Source organism: Halichoeres trimaculatus, unplaced genomic scaffold (assembly GCF_033239565.1).
Source record: "Halichoeres trimaculatus isolate MK-OKI-2021-1 unplaced genomic scaffold, fHalTri1.1 fHalTri1_scaffold_15, whole genome shotgun sequence".
In the NCBI taxonomy this organism is placed as follows: domain Eukaryota; kingdom Metazoa; phylum Chordata; class Actinopteri; order Labriformes; family Labridae; genus Halichoeres; species Halichoeres trimaculatus.
Window position 1 is genome coordinate 18124101 of NW_027437193.1, and position 23939 is coordinate 18148039.

General features: G+C 41.2%; 1 protein-coding gene across 5 annotated transcripts in view; it reads left to right on the plus strand.

The window, feature by feature from the left end:
• The first annotated feature begins 7847 nt into the window (after positions 1 to 7847).
• LOC141804248 (E3 ubiquitin-protein ligase RNF220-like) overlaps positions 7848 to 23939 on the plus strand; it is a 29028-nt gene continuing 12936 nt past the window's right edge. The window contains exons 1-7 of one of the 5 annotated variants that reach the window (XM_074688588.1): positions 7848 to 8105; positions 8246 to 8288; positions 10048 to 10094; positions 11574 to 11700; positions 19037 to 19229; positions 19331 to 19386; positions 19601 to 19712. In XM_074688588.1, coding sequence (XP_074544689.1) covers positions 10062 to 10094; positions 11574 to 11700; positions 19037 to 19229; positions 19331 to 19386; positions 19601 to 19712 — 521 coding nt within the window. In that variant the 5' untranslated portion in view covers positions 7848 to 8105; positions 8246 to 8288; positions 10048 to 10061. Of the gene's footprint in view, positions 8106 to 8245; positions 8289 to 10047; positions 10173 to 11573; positions 11701 to 19036; positions 19230 to 19330; positions 19387 to 19600; positions 19713 to 23939 lie in introns of all 5 variants that reach the window. The other 4 variants (XM_074688587.1, XM_074688584.1, XM_074688586.1 and 1 more) reach the window with 4 other exon arrangements.

The window sequence follows — 23939 nt, forward strand, 5'->3', positions numbered from 1 at the left end:
CCGCTGTTAGGCTCACACACACCCAAGACATGCACGAGCACACACACACAAAGCAGTATGACAGAACGCACACCACTGAAACAGTAGCATCAGTTTTTACCTCACAAATGTGTCTGACACAACCGCACTGTTCATGATCACAAGGTTGTATATTACTAAGTATTACATACAACAACTTCAAGTGACTTCCGAATACTCCACCCTTGTCCAGAAACTAAAGTATATGGATTTCTTGTAATGATGAATTAAAACTTTGATTTAATTTGACTGACTTTGGTATGAATAGATTTTGCATGAATTTACTGATTTTATACCAGCTGCTGGTGCAGATTTGCTCAAGGATATGAATTAAGTAAGTTCATACATTAAAAAACAATATTCATAAACTAATGGGCCTAAAAATACATAGACAACATGCACACAAGGGATAGTAGAAAACAACAAATCACAGGATATTAGACTAGGGGAAGCAACCTCTTCATGGAGAACATGAACTAAAGGATTAAATACACACATTAGTGTTAAAGGTAAAGAATGCAGAATTAAGATTCATTCAGCAGACCAAACTGAGTAAAAATTGATTGTTATATTTCCAAGTATGTTTGAATCAGCTTAAATCACCCAAATACTAAAATTAATTTGGGATTAAGACATGAAATCCAGAACGCGTGTAAGGAAAAGCAAACCTTTGACATCACATCCATACCTCAGTCTCGTGTGTCTCTACATACATTCGTCCTAACTCTGCAGCTATGCATTATGTATCTGTCTTATATGTTCCTCGTCTTGCTCTCTCGCCGTCCCGTGAACCACTTTGTAAATATTTCTCTCCGATAAGTGACAGATAAATAAGGATTCTTATTCTTATTACCCACCCATCCATCCATTGAAAAAGGAGGAAATCCCTAGTCTACCAACACACGCTGTCAGATTAGAGGTCCCGCTCAATTCAGCTTGAGCCACACTCCTACCAACGGTTTGACACTGTCACTGTGTGTGTGTGTGTGTGTGTGCATGTGTGCGTCCACAAGGGTCTGGAGAGCTAACAGGGTCTCAAAGCAAACATGACAACCCTGTCTTGCTTTGTCAACGTCAGGCCTGTCGAAACGCTTGGAGAGGCTCGGAAACATTTATCTCTATGTCCTGCTGAAAATCAGAGGAAGACAGAAATGGAGGGAGAGAGAGAGAGAGAAAAGTTGATGATGAATAGAAAAAAAAGAGGGGAAAAAGAGGAAGAAAGGGAGAGGGAGGGGGCCAGGAAACGAGAGGAAAGAACTGTATTTGTGGATAAAAGAATCAGGCAGTAAGACTGTCTGAAATGGATCAGAAATAAAGTGCATTAAAATGTTTACTGGCGGAAAGCTGCCACTTAATAAATTAAGATCTGAATCTGAAATGTCAGGAAATAATACTGATTAAAAAAATAGACAACTGCTGCAATATTTTTTATTTCATCCTTTTGCATCTTAATACATCACACAATCTCTCTGCCCCTAAACAGATTAGTAGGCAGTAGATTGCCCTACACATATTTCAGAGTCAACACGACGGTGAGCTAGTTGTACTATCCATGTTTTGTTTTTTTTTCCAAAGCTCCATAAATTTCCATTTCCCAGAACCCCCCCCCCCCCCCCCCCCCCCCCCCCCCCCCCCCCCCAAAAAAAAAAAAAAAAAAAAAAAATCCAAATCCAGAGAAGAGCTTCTGGAGAATACAGCTTCCAAAATATCTTTGAAAAAAAAAACTAGAAAAGCACTCAGAGAGCACAGACCTCCGCCAAGCATATTGTGATTGTCGCGCAACACTTTAGTCCTACTTTAATGTTATACTCCCTTTCAGCAGACTGTCTGCCACAATTTGGTGTTAGTTGCAGGTTTGTACAATAATTTGTTACCTGACAGTGTTGAAAATTATGATGACCCAGTTTATATTTCATTGTTCTTCCTTATCCCATTTGGTTTTTGAGTTATGTTGTTCACAGACAGACAGACAGACAGACTCTCCCAATCGCAGGGTCATACAGGGAGCATGAAAACAAGCACACTGACATGTTAAACACTGAACTATGAGACAAACTTACCATTGTCAAACTGTTTTGTGTTCTTTCTCTCCTGCAGTAAGAACCCCTCACCCAAGGATGGAGCAGCAACTCCAGGGACCCCCAAGGTGAGATCAGGCTCAGTTTTTATACAATGTGCTGTCTGTACTTGAAATGATAGAGTACTGTTCATTATTCTGTTAAACAGAAATAAAAAGAGGAACAAAAACATTTTGAATGATTTTGATTTCACAATTAGCAATCAATAATCAATTTTTAAACCGTATTATGGTGTAGTTCCTCTCTAGCATCTCTCTCTATAGTGCTCTGCTGCACTGGGGGGGAAATCAGCTGTGTAGACCTCTGTCTTATATGTAACACACACACTCACAAGTACCAGCCTCCTGTGGTCCAGCGGGCAGTGGAGCCAGGAGCCACTGTACTGTTCCAATTAAAAAAGCTGAGATACAGTGAAGAATGAAAGAAAGAAGAGAAACAGATGGGTGGTTGGGCAACATGTTCATATTTCTGTCAAGCAGGCATTTCGTTGTTGTGGGTGATACCAGTACCAATGTTTCCTTGTGACTCAAAAGAAAGCGAAGACTCCCTAACCTTTATCTTTACATTTATTTTTGAGTAAAAACTGGGTCCAATTAAAAAGTCAAAGACCCTTTGGCAGGAAAAGTATTAATGCTTCATAAACGCACTAAAGTAATTCAGGAGGCCTTTTTATTCTGACACCTCAGGGTGCTGACACAGGCTTAACCCAGCCCTCACAGCACCGTGTGTGGGCTCCTTCTTCACTAAACCGAGCCGGGGTGAGCATGGCCTTCATCTCTGGTCGTGACTGTGCATCTCAGAGCTGTTGTTTAGTATTCAGCGTGAGGCCAGGCTGAATGTTGAGAGCCAGGCTGAAGCACTCGGGCCTGTAGTCGACGTCTCGTCCCAGAGGTGAACTACACAGCTGCGTTATACTGGAGATTAACCCCAATACACCGTGTTGCAGGCAGTTTGGCCTACTTTGTATCCCCCTTATTAAGATAGAGGGATTGGGTTAGACTGAAAACATGAGGTCCCGTACCACAGCACCTCTTGTGGTTGCTGAAAGATTAGAGGTCAGACTACAAGAGTTTTTATCTGATTTTCCCTGAGCATACTAAGGAAAATGTCTTGGCTCCTTGGTTCGCAGCATTGACAGTAAATAAAGGTAGATTATGAAACAATTGAAGGTTTTGAAAACTCTAATTGTCACTTCTTAGATTTGAATTCAACATGTTTAGGAATCTGTCATACGAGTTAATAAAACTTCTCCCCACGTTGGAGTCTTTAAGGTAAAATACTCCTGGAGGTACAATCACAGACTGTGGAGCCAAAGGATTTTGAGCTCCCTCTGCTGACCAGATACGTAATTTGTCAAACTCTACCTTTTTCATATTCTAAAATTTAACTTATCTGAAAGATTAAATTAAACATGAAATAAATGATTCTCTAACAGGATTTTTGTCAGAATCAGTGAAACCACATGCCAGTTTTGGCTAGCAAAAAGTAGTTCATATCCCTTCCAGCCAGGTCACTGTAAAACATACTTTGTGCCTGTTTGAGCAAATTGTAGCCTCACATCAGTGTGCAGAATATAGGGCACCTTTTCCCGTCATCAATGTGTAACCACATTACTCGCCAGATACAAGCTTTAAATGCAACCTTTTTTTGTAGCTGATCTCTCTGCATGTCGATTTAATTGGTTGGTTTAAAAGACCAAAGTTTCACTGGGAGATCTTCATTCATAATGTCTTTGTAGGATACCTTTAAATGTCATATTCTAATGATAAAACTTGAACATATCCCCAGAAGGCCCCCGGGTAAATGATTCCCGACCTTTTTAAACCTGTGTAGAAGAGGAAAAGAGACCGCACACACACACAGGCATAAAAGCATCATGCATAATGTCCAATTTACTGTGGCAGCACTGGAGGTTGGTCATTTCTCACATATTATTATTAGATTACTGCTGTCGAGCACTTAAGCCTCTGCTCTGCCCCTTTCCACTTGATTAATAGGAGACGACTGTAAATACAAATATTTCATAGCTGCCTTGTAAAAAAGCTGCAGCGCGGGCACACTTGAATATACAAGCACACACACACACACACACACACACACACACACACACACACACACACACACACACACACACACACACACACACAGTCAGGGCTCTGTCAGGCCAGAGCCTTGTAAAATAGTGATACTGCTCCTCTATTTCTTCTCTTGTTCTATTTTTCACATCATTATCTGTTTCTTTTTTTCACTTGAGAAAGTCCCTGGATTATCTTTGTCACAGAGTGGGTTAGAGGGGGATGTGTGTGTGTGTGTCTATGAGGGTAAAACTGTGCATATATGTGTGTTTCTGCAAAGTGTTGCGAGACAGATTTATAGACAGGCAGTGTCCTGTAATGTCAGACAGTTATGCTCCTCCTTTTCAGGTGTTTACCCTTCCTCCTCCTCCTCCTTTCTCTTGCCTTCTTACCTTGTGTTCAATCACCCACTCTTCCTTGTCTCCTCTCTACATCTCATAAACATTAACTCTAATCAGTGGAAGGGGCTTTATAGACAAAGTCAGGCAGGTTACAGTCATCACCAATGATGTGTCTCTCTCAGCATCTGTTGTAATAAAAATTCAAAATCTCCAAGGGGATAGATTTTTCTTATCTGTGTTTTCTCTGTATCAAGAATCTGCTGAATTGTTGGTTTACAGCGCTGCTTTTTATCCAATTCTCAAGTCCAGTTTGAACAGACATTAAAAGCATTATCAAGAATTTCATTGTGGTGTTGGCATTCACTGTAGTGTCTCCAAAAGGTATAACAGGTAATTGTGTCCTCTTCAACTGTTTGTGCTGAATGATCATGGTCCAAGTGAAGGCAGGTGTTTGTGTAATCACTCCTCTACAGGGAAATATCACAGTATCATCAGCATAGAGAAGTATCTTCATGTCTTTCTCTTCTCTTTCTCTAGTCGATGCTGTTGTCGGTGCACATCAAGCGTGAGGGCGAGTCTCCTGTGGTCTCGCCTCTGTCCTCTGACGACATCCACCACTCAGACAGATACCAGGTCAAACTCATGAACACACACACTCATGCATATACTTACAAACACAAACAGAAGGGTTAAACAAAAAAATAAGTATTAATTGACAACAGTTTTTTACTTGATGGTACCTTGGTTTAGTTCTCTAAAATTTAGTTCTCGGCCGGTTTCCTTTTTCCATATCTGACCAAAGCTATATTTCCTCTCCGGAATGTGTGATCTCTTGCACATTCAGCATCATGACATTAAACGTTAGGCTGCAAGCTCCTGAAAGACACCAAAACCCTCCTGGCACCACAAGTATTTAACCTTTTCAGAAAGTAATCTCTCTCACACATTCAGCAGTATAAAGTTAAATCACACTGTTTCTAGTCTCTCACAATAAATGATGTGCTGTTAGATCTAGTTGGTTTAAGTCTGCGTTTTTGGCAGCTTGTTGAACATCTGGAGAGCGTCTTCTAAATGAATCCTGTAAGTTCAAAATCCTAAAGGACCAATCATTTTATAATATCTTAAAGCTTTTTGCACACACGCAGGACAATACAGGTATGTTTGATGTCATTTGTGTTGTTCCTGAAGTCAGATTTATGAAATATACAGAAAGGAGAGTGGCGGTCTAAGTATAACACTGATAGGATGGATGACAACAGATTGGGGAGCAGGGGAGACCTGCAGTAAAAAGTCAACTAGATGGCTGCTACCTATGGAATATTTTGCCCCTTGTTATTGCTCTGTGAGTTGCTAATTGATTCATACTGAACTAAATTCAGAATAAAGGCTTTATGCTCCTTCACCACAGCTCTGCTCTGATGTTCCACTTTCATTATTCTGAATGAATGAAACTGACAAAAAATCAAAGTGCTCAGTGAAGCCTTTTTGCTGTTTTAACTAAGTTGCAAATCATGAGACTTCCATGAAGCATTAAATCAACAGTGCACTCTTTAAATATGGTACATGTACGACAGTATCGAGATGAATTATGTGTGAACGGGTTATTTTTGTGCCCTTTCAGCACTTTAGTTGACCAACAGGCCAGGTCCCTTAAATTTCAGATATCTTTGAAGCCAACCTGACTGCTTTTATCTCTTAAATTCATCAAAGTTTGTTCATGTAATTCCTCTGGCTGTGATCTATCTCAGGGTTAAGTGGGTTTCCCCCCTCACACCATAAAATAAGAACTATTAAGTCTTCACAGACGTTACATCCATACGTTCAGGATGACACAGCTCATAAAGACCTTATAGCGATAAAGTAGATTTTCTCATTAGGTGAAACTGCTGAAACCACCTTATATTATACAAATGATTAAGTCAATGGTGACTCTTTTTACCACCCTGAAAATGAAGCGTAATGGCAGACTTTGCCACCTTCTCTCTGCCTGTCAGTCCATCTCAGTTACTTCTCATCCTCCTCTCTTCTAAAAGCCCAACCAATCTGCAGACATTCAGTGAGTGTATCATAATGATGCTGTGGTCCAGGGGATGTGGGTCTATAACTCAAGAGAGTGGGTGGGTAACAGCTAGAAACAGAGGGGCTTCTTGCTGGCTGATGGACGACAGGCTCAGCTGCTGCCTACTCACCGTTGCTGTGTCAATGTGAGGGCATCCATAACTGAGAGTCAGGATGCTTTAGTCAGCACATAGTTAAAGACTTACAGGCCCCTGGGTTTGAATCTCTGGAGGCTCATTCTGCAAGTGACAAAGAAGGGGAGGACAAAGAAATGTGACCTCATTTAATTTATTTCTCAATGCTACACCTTCAATGATAAGACTATTATTCTTAATGATACAGGGAGCTCAGCTCAGGCCTCCTGAACCACAAAAGACCCCCTTCCAATATTCACTTTTATAAATGGATGATATAACTGAATTTCTTGACTAGTGCAAAAGAATATCTTACTACTGTATATTTATATACTACGTAAAAAGTGCTATCTTTGAATAAAACTTAGTAACATTAATGTTGTTTTTAGCTGTTTTTTTTTTGTAGAGGAAGAGAAAACTTTTTTTTCCTGTAATGTGATTTTTTAGGTTTGAAATAAGAAAGAGTTGATATTAAGAAAAATCCACTGAGGCTTTAAGACTGGAATATGGATGAATCCATATTTGTGTTTCAACATTTTAGTTTTTAGCTTTCATCTCCTTTTAATTAAAAGTTAACACCAAATATGTTTTCTTGTGAATAGTTGAGTTTTTAGAATTTAGGAACCCATACTTATTTTTTATTTAATACAAAAACAAGATATGTGTTGCAAAAGCCACTTCACGGCATCTCATGGATTTAAAAATTACATGCTTTTTTCTGCTCATGTAGCCTTTTTATGTGCATTGTACCAATTGGGATTTTGTCTGAATGATTTTTAATTCTAAAATAATATTTTCTGTTGTTAAAATGTTGACACATATAATCTAGTCTGGCTGAAAATATGTTTAAAATCTACTGTACTTTTAAAATAGGTAGGTAGGTTGGTTACAACGTTTTAAAAAGGCCATGAAACAAATACAAACCAAGAACTATCACAGAATAAGTTGATAGAATGTAAAATAAGATGTCAAAAATATTGATGCTGCTAAACGGAAACAAAGATAGATATTTTATACACGTTTTAGATACATTTACAGAGAGAGAGAATCAACCCTACATGTCATTAATTAAAATGAACCTGTTTAATAAAACGCCATGCTTCCCCCTAGCGGTTTAACTTCTGAACAACATGTGACGTTTCCTCACTTCCGTCTCCAGAGCGTCACATGACCAAAACAAGCCATCATGGCGTCGAACATGAGCGGTATTCACCGATATAGGCGCCACTTTCAATCCTTTTCCATCCGTGTTGAATAACACAGAGCAGCTTCATTTCGCAGTGATGTTTAGTATCTGGAGACACAGACCTGTAGTTTGTAGCTGTGAGTTTTAGCGGCTGTTTAAAAAGCTGTGAGAGAAGCTGAGAGTCATGGAGGATGTGGAAAACAACAGAGATGTAGGTTTGTTTACTGTGCACAGTCTCTGCAGCATCCAAAGCAATCTCACTCTGAAAAGTTATATTTGTACTTGTAGACATTATGTTACGTTTATTTATTGTCTAATCTATATTTCCACCCTCTTCTTTCTCCTCTGCTTGCAGACATTTTTACGGGTTCGAGCTAACAGGCAAACAAGATTGAATGGTATGTATAAAGAACGTCTCATCAGCTGAGTGAGACTTCATTATGTTCATTCATTGATTGCTTGTTGTTGCAACTGAATATGAATGATTTAAAGATTATCCCTTTACTAATACCAGTATCTGCTCCTGTTCTGTCTCTAAAACCACTTCTATGTGACAGTGTTGAGAAGATGTGATATTTTATGTAGCAAATTGTCACTTTTAAGGAGTTTTAATCCAAAGTTATAATCAGATATTAATGGAGTACATTCAGTTTATTAAAAGGGATAATACAAGCATAAACTGTGAAGAAAAGTGTACTTAATTACAAAAGACTGCGCAATAAGGAAGTAATACTTTTAACTTAAGGACAAGCAGCTACACCAGGGATTATGTTGTTTTACTAGTTGAGAAAGAAAACTTTCCCTTGTTTTTTATTGGGTTTTTTAAACTAACAGTCTGTGAATTTCAAATGTATGCATCTTGTGGACAAGTACTACAAGGGACTCATTTGAAACTAGAAATATATTAAACACCATAAACAGCCATTTTTGGTTTCTCGGACTCATTTTGTCAACCTAATGATTAAAAAAAGCTAAGTAATAATACAAAGATTTTTAATTTCCCGATTCTGTTTGTTGAAATGGGATATCTTTTTTCTTTGGTTGAGAACCATTAGAGAAAAAAAATACACTGTTGGCCATAGTATACTTTTATCCCTCCTTTTATTTTGGTTCCAGAAACAGGTACCTAAATGTGACTCAATGGTGTTCTTTAATTTCAACATTATTATTAGCCATCTGCATTTCCTCTCTGATCTGAGTCTAAAAAGAGCTGCAGGATGAGGTTTATGTTTCATGAGGCCACAGTATAAACTGATATCGTCTTGTGGTGTGTTACATCGGAGTTACGTCACTGTCTGTTTCAACACAAAAATCAGATCCATCTTTTTGCATACATTTCAAAAATCTATTCAACCACAGCCCCCAACTTTTTATATTTGTTTTACTCAATAGATGTAAACTGTAACGACAATATTTGACTCCTCCTGTTGTCCCTTTTTCATGAAAAGACGTTTTTTAGACTGAGGTTTCCACAGTTGGAGCCAATGAGGACTTAGTTTAAGGTTCACCCTCCATTAATTTCTTTCTGCCCTCATGTGGAACCAGGAATCATTCTCATGTGGGGCATAACGGCTGATGGGGGGGCAGAGATCCCTGCCGGACCTAATTAGCAGCCCCTTCCCTTCTCTATTTAACAATGCTCCCCTCGATTAGTGTCAGGGGAAAATGGGCAAAAGGGAGGAGGAGGAGGCAGACTTTAACACGCCAGGCCTCACTCCCTCCATCTTTATCCCCTGGCCTTACTCCCTCATGTCCTCCTCCCTCCCCTACTCACCCTCCATCCCTCAGCATGTTCCCTCTTGGCCTCCTCTGCTTTCCCAGCCAGCTAAAAATTAATGTCCCTGCGCGCCATTTGCAGTTAAGAAAAAACGACAGAGACTCGGGGCGCAGTGACGGCTGTTCTGCTCTGTTAAATTTCTAATTAAATGTGTATGTGGAGGGTGGAGGCTGTGACAGGAGGGCAGGGGAAGAAAGGGAGGAAAAACAGAGAGGTACTGCATGGATGTGGAGGATAGGAAGGAGATTGTCACATCAGGCTCTTGTTGTTTCTCTGTCACACATTTGCCTTTTTATTTATACCTGTCTCATGAAACCTGGACGTTTATGTCCCAACTTTAATGACCCTGAGATCAAAAATCTGTCTTTCTCTGTCTGCAGCACGTATAGGGAAGATGAAGAGGAGGAAGCCTGAGGATGGGGGCCAGGTATGTCCTCTGTGCAGCACCCCATTGGCTGGGAGCGAGGAGGAGATGAGTAGACATGTGGAACAATGCCTGATCCAGGTAGTACAATACTGGCCCTGAAGCCCCGCCTACCTTCAGCCGGACAGCGTGTCAACCCTTCTCTTCCTGTAGACACTGTCCGATTAGACCTGATTAGAGCAGAGACAAATAGTGACTGTAGTTTCTCTGGATATTTAACACTGTGCTCATATCATATGGGAAAAACCTGTCCAGGAAGTTAACTCATTATGAAACAAGACATAGTTAATTACCCTTTTAATAAATCATGAAAAAGAAGGCTAATACCTGCAGTTTATCCCATATGAAATGGTTGCATCTAATTCATTGGCATGCTGCTCCTGTGGGAGCATAATATCTGTGGATGAGGGCCAGTTTGGCTGTAGATGTAGCCAACACAAGAAAACGGTTCAGTTCTCCTCTCACTCTCTTTCTCTCTAGTCACCGGTTCTTTCCTGTCCTGTCACTAGTCCTTCACTAGTCCAGTCATTTTCCTAGTGTAGACTTAAACAACCAATCATCACCACTCCTCCTGTATTTGCTCTCACTAACCCTTAGTGTTTTATACAAACACAGCTATAATTTTCCTGATAGCATGCTCTAGAGGTTTCAGTGCTGTACCATGCCATGTGAGCTGTGCAATAAAACTGATCCACTTAACATGACTGCTCCATCCAAACACGGATGCAGTTTTGGTCATGTCACCCTCTGGTTTCTAAAAAGGCATTTTGGATCACCAGTCAATCAGTGCACTAAGAAGTACAGTGTAAATTCAATTCAATGATATGCATGTTTGACACTCACCAATTTAAACCAACAAGTAAAACCAATTAACAAGAGGCAGCACAGAACATTCTTCAAAAGGGGCTATTGTGCTTTTATTAGTCTTTATATTGTTTATTAAGGGGGTAAGAGAAACAATTAAAAAAAAGTAATTTTTTTCCCACACTGAGTTTTAGAAAACCCTTATTTCAGCTGCTTTGCAACACTTTATTTTAGCTGCTGTGTCTTTAAGGCTCCTTGTGTTTACACTGTGAGGAAGCATAATACTCCCTCTTTAATTATTTACTTATGAAATAGTAAGGAGGAGTAGAGAGGTACACAGCTTGTTGCCCACAGTCATTACCATCTTGGGTCCCCTGAAGCAGCCCTTCTTTTTGTTGTCAAGTGCAGTTTTGGCAAACCTTAAACTTTTGATTGGATTTGGAAACCAATGTGTTTTCCCTTCTTTCTGCTTTAGAAACTTCTGATCTTCATTAGTGGAACTGTCTCAGCTGCTCATGGCATGTTTCAGATAAAGCGTGCTGTCCAACTTCACACCACTCTTTAAAAATGATTTAAAAAAAATCGAAATTGTTAAAATGACAAATAAAAAAATAAGCCTAAAGAGCTCTGTCATGTTTCCTTCAGTTATTTAGTACAATGCTTGTCTTTGTGTGTCAGCGTGAGGGTGCGCTGGACGATGACTCCGCAGACATGGATGGAGAGAACGGGCGGGGCTTTGAGGAGTACGAGTGGGCGGGGCAGAAGAGGATCAGAGCCACGGCCCTGCTCGAAGGAGGCTTCAGAGGTAAACTGACACAAACGTTGCTTTTACAACACCAAGCTGGTGTATTACAGTTTGTTGTAACAATGCAGGTGATCAGTCATCTTCTTACTGCATGACTGATTGACCTGTGATAGATCTGCTGAGGTGTCTGCAGATTTAGCAGTTTGCTTTTATCTTCTCTTTTTCTCAGTCTGTCCGTCTCCCTCTTTCTCTCTTCTCTGAATCCATCATTTCCTCTGTTTCCGCCCAGTTTGGTCATTCTTATTCCAGTGAGAGAAGTGCTGAATGAGACCAGAGAGCTGTGATGGTGCCATTGGTCTGAGGTCAGCCCAGCACAGCCTGGCTCTGAACAGCCCTCTTAGCAAAGAGAGGGAAAACACATTTAGCTGGGCAATTGACCCACTGGTCACCACTATGTGTGTTTGTACTGTGTGTGTGTGTGTACATGTGTGTACCCGTGCCCAGAAATGCAATTACAGAGGTGGCTGGGAGAGCCGGTCACTGGGGAGCTCAGCAGCTCTGTGACATGGCGCTCGTGCGGTTTTCCGGCTCAGCTCTGTCTGCTTTCTGATCTTCATTATTGAACATCATCACATTTAACCAACTTCTGTCATCATTTTTTTTTGGAGTGAAACAAATTTAGATGTTCCCAGGAGTCAGAACAAAATATCACAACCCCAATCTGATGTCCTGACCTTTTTCATCTCAGCCTTCAGTTATTGAAAGGAAATTAAATTAGACTTCATCAAAATTCATTAAGTAACTGCTAATTAAGTGTATGTTGGAAGTCTCTTTCTGAAAATTCTGTTCAATCTTGTCTTACTCAGAGGGCAAAACACGGCAAACCAAAGTTTACATACTTTTAGCAACTTTTACTTGATTGAGCACAAGGTTAACATTATATGAGACATTAGTTCAATGATTCAGCTCAGCGAGAAGTCACTGAAAGCAGCTTTTAAAGTTTGTGTAAATGGAGCTGCATTTTGACATTTTATTGCCAACAAATGTCTTTCCAACTTTTTTGCTTACTTAACTAAAATAAATATTCCCCAGAACTTTGTTTTCTAAAAGCACATCACGTGTAGGGCTGCAGCTATTGAATATTTTAGTATTCGAGTATTCTACTGAAAATCCCATCGATTAATCGAGTAATCGGATAAAATACATTTTTATTTAGTTAAAGAGCAGTTATTGTTCAAATGAATTTTTTTTCTCTTTAAGAAATAGAATTTTCTGATACAGCATGTCAATAAGAGCACTTACTTTGGTAGCTCCAAAATTTGTAAACACACTTTGACACATTTTTTGTGCCTTGGACATCTCATCAAACATTGCGGACCCAAATGGCACCCGTTTCGTAGAATGACCCATTAGTCTCCAAACTCCAGAAAATAAGCTAGATTTGTTGCTAGTTGCTATTTTGTATAAGAGGTAGCTTGAGGGGTCTGAAAACTCTTAATATGTCCTCAGCTCTATTTGAAATACCACTCTTTGATCTTTTTTAAAATTAAACGATTCCTCGAGGCGGAGAAAATTACTAGAGTGTTTTTTGTAATCGAGTACCTCGAATCATTCGAGGAATCGTTTCAGCTCTAATCACGTGCTTTGGGTTAAGGCGTTTACCTTGACATCATTTGAAGATGTACACTTTGATTATTTGAGTTGCAGTCAGGCAACTCAAATAATCAAATAAAAAACAAATAATAAACACCATGGCCTCAGGTGTTGGTTGTAAATCGGAGAGAAAGACACAAAAGGCTCACCATGGAGTGGTGCTCAGGTGGAGGTAAAAAGTTGTCGTCATCTCCAAGAGCCTCTTTAAACACTCAGCCGGTGCTTTCATGCGTCTGTCCCTTCCTGCCCACCTTTGTCTCCCACTGTTCGATCTGTTGTTAAACACACACATGCTGAGCCTCACCTGCCTCCCTCCCTGCAAGCCAGAGAGAGACGAGACAGGACAGATCAATGTTGAAATCTCAGCTAAACCACGCCAACGAGCAGCTCGAGGGGTGGGAGGCGGCTTCACCATCATCCATCCATCTTCCCAGCCAACGCTGCCTTCTCTCTTTCTCTATGTTAAACGGGCAGACACAGGACCCTTCTGCCGCGCTCTAATAGGGCACCTTGTGATGTGACATAGATAACTGAGGTGGCCTGAGGAGGGAGACTTGAAACACACACATACACACGCTGCAAAAGGCTCAGAAGGTGGATTTTGTCTTGAAAGCTCCTCAGTGCTTCTAACAGCCTCCGCTGAATCCTGCAGGCTCTCAAGAGCTGCTCAGACGGCTAAACGGATAGAAAGGTGATGTGAGGGGGGGGGTCTCCTCAGCTGGCCGCATGAAGAGAAGGACCGTCCCTCTGTGAAGTGCTACCATCCTTACCTCCTCTGTGAGAGTGGGGAGAAGAAAGGCAGAGGGAGCGGATCCTTTAAAGGGGGAGCCGAGAGGGAGGGAGGGAAAATCGAACAAGATCAGTTTATGATTCAACTCTGTGTGAAGGAAGACTTCCCTGTGACTCACACCAGCTTAGCCAGGTTGAAAGGAGCTGCAACACAGACAGAGCTTTCTATATCTGTAGCCTGGACTGTTTGTCTGTCTGTGGTTCCATCTGTCTGTCTGTCTTATGAGAGCAGCCACAGTTAACTGTCAGACTTTGCAGGATACATTATTAAGCCTCGTAACGTTTCACTTGACTCCCAGCTGAACTTGACAAATGGAGTGGTCCTTTTCATGAATATTTACAGTTCAGTTAGATCATAGGTGATATATTTCAGCATCTTTACAGAAATAGACCTGAGCTTAGTTTAAGACTTCCATCAGTACATTTTATTCTGCCCACTCAAGTTTTATCCAACCTTGTCATCCCTGGGCTGCACTGAGGATAATCTTCTTGAGCTATTAATATGCTGATTACTTTGTGTTTTGAAATAAAGAATTTTAAATAATGAAAACCAGCTGCAAAACAACATCAAATTCTGACTTAGGAGATCTGATTTCTGGAATATCAGCTGTGTTTGTTTGACCAAATTTATTATTTACAACCAAGACTTGGCTTTTGATTTATTACAAAAAGCCTTTTGACTAATTTTATTTCTGTTTCCATTGATAAAGTAAGCCCAAAATTTTATAAAACAGGTATAGCTTTCATCGATAAGCGTTGAGCAAACGCACTTTTAAACAACACTACAACGATGACTGGTCTCTATTGGACATTACAGCCAAACTTTAAATTGTAGTTTTACATTTTACATCCCTGTTTCAGTCAGGAACACTGTCTTAAGAGATTTTGACCAATTATTCCCCAATTGAAATAGATTTCTGCTCTTTAAAATGTTCCTTGAGTTAGCTAAGCAGCTTACTGTGGCTGCATAGGAAGTGTACAAGACATAGAGGAGGGTGAACAGACATGTTTAAATGTGGTCGTTTTGCTGTGAGCCGTCATTGGTTGTGAGTAATTGGGACAATGATTCAACAGAGGAGTGTGTTACACCACAGACACCACAGATAACCAAGACCCTAAGTGTACACAAAAAAGAAAAAAACAGAACAAAAGGGAAAAAAAATAACTTGGTATTGAAAAGTAATGTTTTATCATAAATACATCTGTAACACATCAAGTTTAGTTTTGGTCTGTCCTTTAACTTCATGGTTTCTTTGTTTCTCAAGTGTAAGTGGTGATCTCATCTCTAGGTTTAGAGCACAGCAGTTGTTGTGTTCAGCCACACACAGATGGAGAGACAGACAGAGAGGCAGGCAGACTGAGAGATCCTGAGGTTTGATATCCGGCTGTCCTGAGAGGCTGAGGAGGAGTAGAGAGGGATTACTGCAGGTGGAGATGGCCCAGAGGGATTGAGAAGAGGAGAAATCTGTGCTTTGTAAATGGACTTCAAAGACAACTGTCTCATGTCTTTGTGTCTGTGTCCCTCTCCCCATCGCTCTTCCAAACTCTCTGACCTGTAAATGGCAGAAAGATAGTGCGATGACCTTTGACACCCCCCCTCTGCCTCTCAGAGGGGTCCGATAATTGCTATGGTAACAGGATGTCGCCCAGGTGGGTCGATTGGTTGATCCGGCTGTCGCTAGGCCTGATGAGTCCTTTGATCCGGCCTGCCTTTATGGATCTGTATCCGTGGTGTCGTCTTGGTGACATGTATGTAGATAGAGTGTCTCCTGTGTTGCTGCCATGAAGCGTGTAACTCTCAGGATAAAATGTGTAGTTAGTATGTAAAGTCAACGATATTCAGGAGATGGTTATGATAATGAGACAGACCAGCATGGTCCTGTAAACGTCAGCACACGTGTTTATTGATCACGCCTGTCAGGCAAAGAGGAGGGGAAACGGTTCATCTAGGAGGACTACCGCTAAAAAGAGAAAGGTAGAAGAAGAAATGGAAAGAAGTAAAGGGGTCAGGAAGAGTAAAAAGGACAAGTTGAAGAAATGTGGAGGAATGAGAGCAGGAAAAAAAGGGAGATGACATGAAAAAGGTGAAGAAAGGAGGAAGAGAGGTGTAGAATGGAGGAAAAGGAGGGGGCACCGGTGCATAATGTGAGTGAAAGGCAGTTAGAGTGGGGCTGACCTTTCCCTCGCCAGATTAGATTGGCCTGCCAACACTGCTTAGAGGGACAGATAGGAGCACAGGGAAACACACACACACACAGTGCAAACAGGTCACACGTACACTCACAGTTAACACACCTAAGGCATGAAGACTGTGAACAGGCACAAATTAGGCCATGTGGAATAGTTAAACACATGTTAAATTATTAAAATACAGCATCGTTTCATCTTTAAAAAGGGTCATTCTAATGCTAATTCGCATTCATACTCGACCACACTTAAAACATTTAATCACCTCCCTGTGAGAGAGATCTAAATTTGGTGCATAAAGCTTGAGGAAGACAAAGAAGAAACATCTTAAGGATTCAATTTTCAGACTTTGATGATGTTTTTTGATATGGTTCTAAAAGGAAAAAAAAACTTTAGGTAGAAATTAACACACACACAGAGATTTTGAACATTAAAACTGTAACTGAAAGTGCAGCTTCAGTGCAGCTGCTTTAAGGGACCATTGGCTCTCTACTTCTGTTTCCACATATCTCTGGTTGTTTTGTTGAACCCAAGCCATATTATCCAGTGTTGAAAAATATGATGCAAAGCATCAAACCACAGCCTGCAGGCTCTCTTATACCCACTAGGGTCAAGGAGGCCAGTTCCCGCCTCCAACTTTGAAATTCCAACCTTTGGAGACAGAATCAAACATGTTTGTTGTCACCTCAGAAATAGGCTGAACTGCTCATTTCTTTACCCCGACACATTACACATGCATGGACCTTTTTATGACGTGTTACCATAAACTGTAGATTTCATCACTATCATATTTGCAACTGAATTGACAGGCAGGCTTGTCATAGCTGATTGCCAGGAGGCCAACCACCAATCTTATCTTCACCATTTTGTCTGTGTTATGTTTGATTAAAAGTTTAACGTATTCAGCTTGTCCATGAACCATCTTCATCCTTCAAACTAAAAAAAAGTATGGTTTTTTATTTTTTTGGCTACTTTAGATCCATTTTTTGGAGTATAGTCTAGCTAATTGTAATGTACACTTAAGCTCTCTTACATAAACAAGCAGTTTGGGGTCAAAGCTTTCTGTTTAGCTGTCATCTAGTTGACCCACTGAGCCACCAGAACTCCCCCAAACACTTTTCAAAAACCTGAATTAGCTGACCAAAAATGCATGAACAGTTGCCAAACCAAACAGAAGAAGTCAAAGAAATGTTTTGGGATCTAAGGGCTGCACTACTTGAAATGGCCAGCAGGCAAAACTGGTAGCAGAGCAGAGGCTGTTGACAGTTGCGAGTCTGAAATACACCCACAGATTTAGCAGACAGCTAACAAGATATTCAATGTTAAATCAGGGAGGATAAAACACTAGACTTTCTGCTAATTTAGAGATCTTGTTGTTAAGAATGCACACATGTTGTTGAAACGTTTCACCATGTCGCTCCACTCTACTCACCCTCTGCCAAATCCTGACTAACTGTAGCCTCAGTAGCCAGCACTATGCTAGATTTATACCGCACAGCCATTGTTCCCATATGTTCCCTTCTGCTGCTGAGACCAAATAAAAGTTAAAAGGTCCTTTTTATTTGATCACTAAAAACCATGGGCCTGTTGTAAAATGACTTCGCATTGGTGGTGCGTTTTATCGCCCCACACTCACAGTCCTCCTCCCTCCTCGTTTTTAATTTTTTTCCTGAAGTTATAGTGAAATAAATTACAGAATTAGTTCGGGGGAGAAATGGCAGCAGATGTCTAAATCCCAGCAGACCCTCGATGACGAGCCCAAACGGGCGATTTTCACTTTGACAAAGACACGGCAGAACAGAGCTGAGAGATACTGTAGTGCACTGAGCCCAACTGTGAGAGGAAGTCAAGTATCCAGACTCACACACACACACTGGGACAGGGTTAAATAAGATGGCTGTCAGCTCTGTCTAGCTTGTATCTGGTCCTCCACCCACACGTGCACACACACTCACACAAACACACTCTTGCTGCACACACACAGGCACAGTAGTCCAGCTGGGAGCTTGTAGGGATTGGGATAGGTGTAAATAAGATGGCTGTCAGGCCTGTCACAGGTAGACACACACACAGAGACACCTTCAGAGCCCAATCTTAAGTGAAACACAAGTGCACAAACACACACACCCATGTAGCCTCAAGTGCTCCAATACTGAGGTTGTAAGTGACATACACACTTCAACACACCTGCAGTCCTCACACATACACACCTCAGCCACCTTCACACGGTAGATAGACATGGTGTAAGTGACAGGTAGACAGACTCACACACTTGTGCTCACACACACACCTTGAAGGGGTTGGAGAGACAGGGCCTAAGTGACAGAGGGACAGACAGTGTGAAACAAACACTGAGGAGACGCCTCTAAGTGACGGACACACACACACAGCTGGCTCGCTGGCTAAGTGGAGCTGAAGGGAGCAGTCAGGCAGCGGTGAGGGTTTGTCTGAGCGTTCATCACTGGGTTTATAGAAGTGCCACTCACACACACTCACACATACACACACACTCCTGCTCTCTCAAAGATTGATGGGTGAAGTGTCAGCCTGCATCAGTTCACCCATGTCTAAACGCTGTCTCTCTGACCAACTCACACTCTCTTTCTGCAAACTCTTCATCGTCACTGGGGTTAAAAACAACTCCAGTGTTTATATTTTGCTGTGCCAACCAAAAACATGTTGTTATCAACTACTTATTATGCAGGGAAGTAGAAAATCTTTGCAGTCAATCTAAAATTAAACTTTATCATTTACCTTTGTGCCACAGGAACAGGTTTTGCCACGTGTAGCATCAAAGAGAGCGCAGCCGACAGTGACGCTGACCTCGACGTGGACGGAGACGACACTTTGGAATACGGCAAGGCCCAGTACACCGAGGCCGACATCATCCCCTGCTCCGGGGCCGGGGAAGACCAAGGAGAGGCCCGAGAGAGGGAGGCGCTACGAGGAGCTGTGCTCAAGTATGAAACTTTTCCTGTCACAGAGAGTCAACGGAGCTCTTACTGTTTGCAAAATGTAAAATGGCTCCACTTTAAACCAACTTTGTGTGTCTGTGTTGCAGCGGTGGGATGCCTTCCAACAGAATAACGCCTGAGTTCTCAAAATGGGCCAGTGACGGTGAGTTTGGCAAATTACCTGAAGTTCCAGAGCAGATCTTTGTTGTAAAAATGTTTGACCTGTTATTTCAGTCATGAACACTGGAATCTTTAAAAATATTGTTTAAGAAGAGTTTTCCAAGAATCCTTAACCATAAGTTCTCCTGACTTTTTTTTTTTACATTTATTTTGTAAATATGTATTAAAGTGTTAACATTCTCTTTATGTGTTTACAGAGATGCCTTCAACGAGCAATGGGGAGAGCAGCAAAACAGACTCCAGCACTCCTTCATCCTCCTGCTCTTCCTCCTGTGTCCCACGCACCTGTAAAAACAGTGAGATTGAAAAGTAAGTGGCAGTTATTTTTATGTACAACCTGCAGACTCACACACACTCACACACACACACAAAACACACTTCAAATTCCAGATTTAGTTCCAAAAGGTAAAATAGAGTACACAGAATCACCCAGACACACTCTCTACTAAGAGACAAGTTTTCTTACTTGTGGCGCAGTCGGCCTGGAGAGATTCATAAATGATGCATTTTGTCTAGCTTCTATATAATAAACGTGTCAGACCCATAGACTGTATAAAACATGGACGTAGTCTCCCTGACGTCACCCGTCTGTCTCTAAAACAGTAAATGAAGCACATCGGCTATGGCGGCCATATTGGTAGTGGCAAAAAAAAAACCTCTGTCTATCCCTGAGGGGAAATTGAGGAGAAGTTACAGCAGCAATCAAGAAAACAAAAGTAAGAAAGTGTATAGAAAGTGCAAAAAGGTCCATAAGAAAATAGATGATGACAGCTTGTCCATCATTCTCCAGTTCAGCCAGCCTCCACCTCCACAGGGTCCAGGACTGAGCTTCTTCAGCAGTCTGTTCAGTCTCTGTCTCCTGGATCCTGTCTGCTCACAGCAGGTGAAGCTCTTTCAGTGTGGCGCTGGTGTCTGGTTTAAGCTCCTTTAGCTCTGTCTGTGAGTAGCATGATGCTACTCTGCCTTCTGGTATACCCTCTGTTGCTGGGTTAGCACAGCTAGCGTGTCCATCTTATTGGAGATAGATCTTACGTTCCCAGTAACGAGGGATGGAAGGACAGGTCACTGACGTCACTTCTTAGCTCATGCCTGAGAACCAGCACGTCATCCTCACCTCCTTTTCCTCACCTTGTGGGAAAACATCTGGCCTTGCACCAGATAGCATTGACATGCTAAAGGCTGCTAACAGCTGATTTTACATGTAAACAACGCAGCCATGGTTACATGTAGGACCTCCAGGCAAACACAGGAGCAAAAAATATAAAAATATCACTGAAGACAAAAACAGTTTGGTGTCCAACAAATGAGCCATATAAAGTAATGATCCACTCCAAATAAAAAGATGACAAAGAAAGAGACCAAAAATAACAAAAAAGGACAACGAAGAGAGAGCTGCTGTACCAGGCTGCCACAACGGGGTGGTGCTTAGCAACAATTATCAATATAATCAATATAATTGTCAATTACACACGTTAATCCATATTTAGTGTTACACTAACAGAACGATGTGCTGTGGGTGACAGCGATGTTTCAGGAAGTTGAAATATAACGTCTTAAAATGTTTTTTTCTGCAAATGATGCCACTCAGACCTGAGTGTGACCAGAACAAAAAGTCTCCTCAACAAGCTGGGCTCCAAACACACACACAGACATAAACATACATAGAGACCCACTATTCATTAAAACACTGTGTGTGTGTGTGTGTGTGTGTGTGTGTGTGTGTGTGTGTGTGTGTGTGTGTGTGTGTGTGTGTGTGTGTGTGTGTGTGTGTGTGTGTGTGTGTGTGTGTGTGTGTATTAGTGTGTGTGTGTGTGTGTGTGTGTGTGTGTGTGTGTGTGTGTGTGTGTGTGTGTGTGTGAGAAAGGCCAGCACTCTGTAATTCCCTCATTTCCATCTCCTCATCCATATTCTGGTACAAGTAAACAATCTTGCACACGCACACACACATGCACATGCACATGCATTCACTCACACAGAATGGTACACACACACAAACACACACACACACACACACACACACACACACACACACACACCTTGTCCCCTGCATGGGTAATGGAGGTCAGCTCATTGCCAGAGAGAGAAACGTCTGTGGGCGAACCAGGAAAGAGAAAGAGGGATTTGGTTGATTGGTTGCTTCTGCATGTCTGGCATATTCTCCTGTCCTTTTGCCCCACACCATCGCACACACACACACACACACACACACACACACACACACACACACACACACACACACACACACACACACACACACACACACACAGATTGAGCTGGGGTCAGTCTGCTTGTTGCCTCCATCTCAGCTTTTATTTCTTTAAGTGATTTCTTTTGTCCACCTGCAGCGCCTTTAAGGATAGCTCCAACCAATCATCACTCTTCTGATGTTTTCTCAGCCTCCCCCACCTCAGGCCTCTCCTCAGGATAAATATCAAAGATAAAACTGGTTTCTAGTGTTGTTTTTCTGTAAGGTAAACTTTTGTTAGAGAGCACAGTGGGCTGGGTTTTCCATCGTACTGGAAAGGCTTCTTGTGATTTAAATGAATCAGTCTGCTCTCCATGAACATCCCATATTAAGTATCAGCAGAGGGCATAACTGGTGAATAAGCAGAGCTGCTTGATGTGTATTGATCAGACAGGATGCTGGTGTGTGTATCAGTGTTTGCCGAGTGATGTGGTGTACTCAATAAGTTGTTGATCATCATTGTTTCACTTAGTGCAGTCCTGGGTGTGTGTGTTATTGTGTGTACGAACATATACCAACACTTGACACACCAATTTTACACCGAACAAAAGTACAAACGCAATGCTTTTATTTTTTCTTCAATTTTCAATGCGTTGAACTCACACTAAAGGACCATTTCTCTCAAATATTGTTCACAAATTTGTCCAAATCTATGTTAGTGAGCATTTCCCTTTGCCCAGATAAACCATCCACCTCACAGGTGTGGCATGTCAAGATGCTGATTAGACAGCAGGATTTTTGCACTGGTGTGCCTTAGGCTGGCCACAATAAAAGGACACTTTAAAAAATTGCAGTTTTATCTCACGACACAATGCCACAGATGTTGCAAGGTTTGAGGGGAGCATAGAACTAGCATGCTGCCTACAGGAGTGTCCACCAGAGCTGTCACCTGTTAATTGAATGTTCATGTCTCTACCATAAGCTGTCTGTAAAGGCAGCCTCACAACTGTAGACCCGTTGATATCCAGAAGAAATGTGTGGTGATCTCTTTGTATTTTCTCATTTCGGACATTTCAAGATCATCTGTCATTGTGCAACAATGAGGTGCTCACAGTCAAGTCTGCAGGTCAGGATGAATAGAAAGTGTATTGAGATGAGGTGAAATCACTGTCCTTCAGTTTCCTGTCTGAACAGTCTCAAATGATATGCAAGTCTTAGTAAGGTGACAAAAAATGAGGTTGAAAACATCCAAATGTACCAGTCTGTGAATTTGTATTTAGGGATGCACGATATTGGATTTTTGCCGATATCCGATATGCCGATATATGGAAACCCCTTTTGGTCGATACCGATAATCACAAGTTTTTGTTTTTTTTTCACTGTAAAGAAAGCTAAGTCTATCCTGTACTGGAATTTATATGTTACTCTTATTTAAGGAGCTTTAAATGTAGCACTTCATTTATTTGCACTGCAGAGCTCTGTGTCTGTCACCAGGTTGTTACAGTAGCTCTAAAATAATCAAATGCAACTTAGTTATGTTTAAAAATGCATTGTACATTTAAAGTTCATGTGATCTAAAGAAATTGTTTTTCTGTATTTCAATACTGAATGTCTTGAGTTTGAAATAATAACACATTTCTTATTTATGGTAAAATCAAATGTTTTTTGTCTTGTTTTATGTGTGTTTCTTAAACAAATAAGACCGTCACAATAAGAGTAACATATAAGTTCCAGTACAGGTTAGACTTAGCTTTCTTTACAGTGAAAAAAACAAACTTGTGATTATCGGTATCAGTATCAGTATCGGCCAAAAGGGGTTTCGATATATCGGCATACCAGATATCGGCAAAAATCCAATATCGTGCATCCCTAATTCCAAATCAAAGGGAGAAGGCTGGTTACCTGGATCAGCACCATGGATCGGACCCTTCCCACCGATACAGATCCAGCTTTGGGGGGTACCGATCCACCGATACCTGATGCCAGGATCAGTATTGGTTCATCCTTAGTGTGTGTGTGTGTGTGAGTGAGACTGTACTATGAAAATAAGACTACTGTTTCCAAGAGTCGCCATATATTCTCATAATTCCTGAAGAAAATCTAAAGTAATGACTTTGCAAAGGCTGTAATATAGATGTCTGTGTATTGCAACATGATCCTCCACCTTAAGTGTTAGAGGCCACCTGGAGCAGAACATGCCTTAATCTAAGTATCCATTTAAAGGGAGCCAGCGAGATGCTGAATGATTGCAATGGAACAAGCAGTCAGCTGGCTGCAACAATTCCCCGCCTCACTCCTCTCCTCTTGCTATAAATGCACGTATTTGTGGAGCTTCTGTGCTCCTCCGTCCT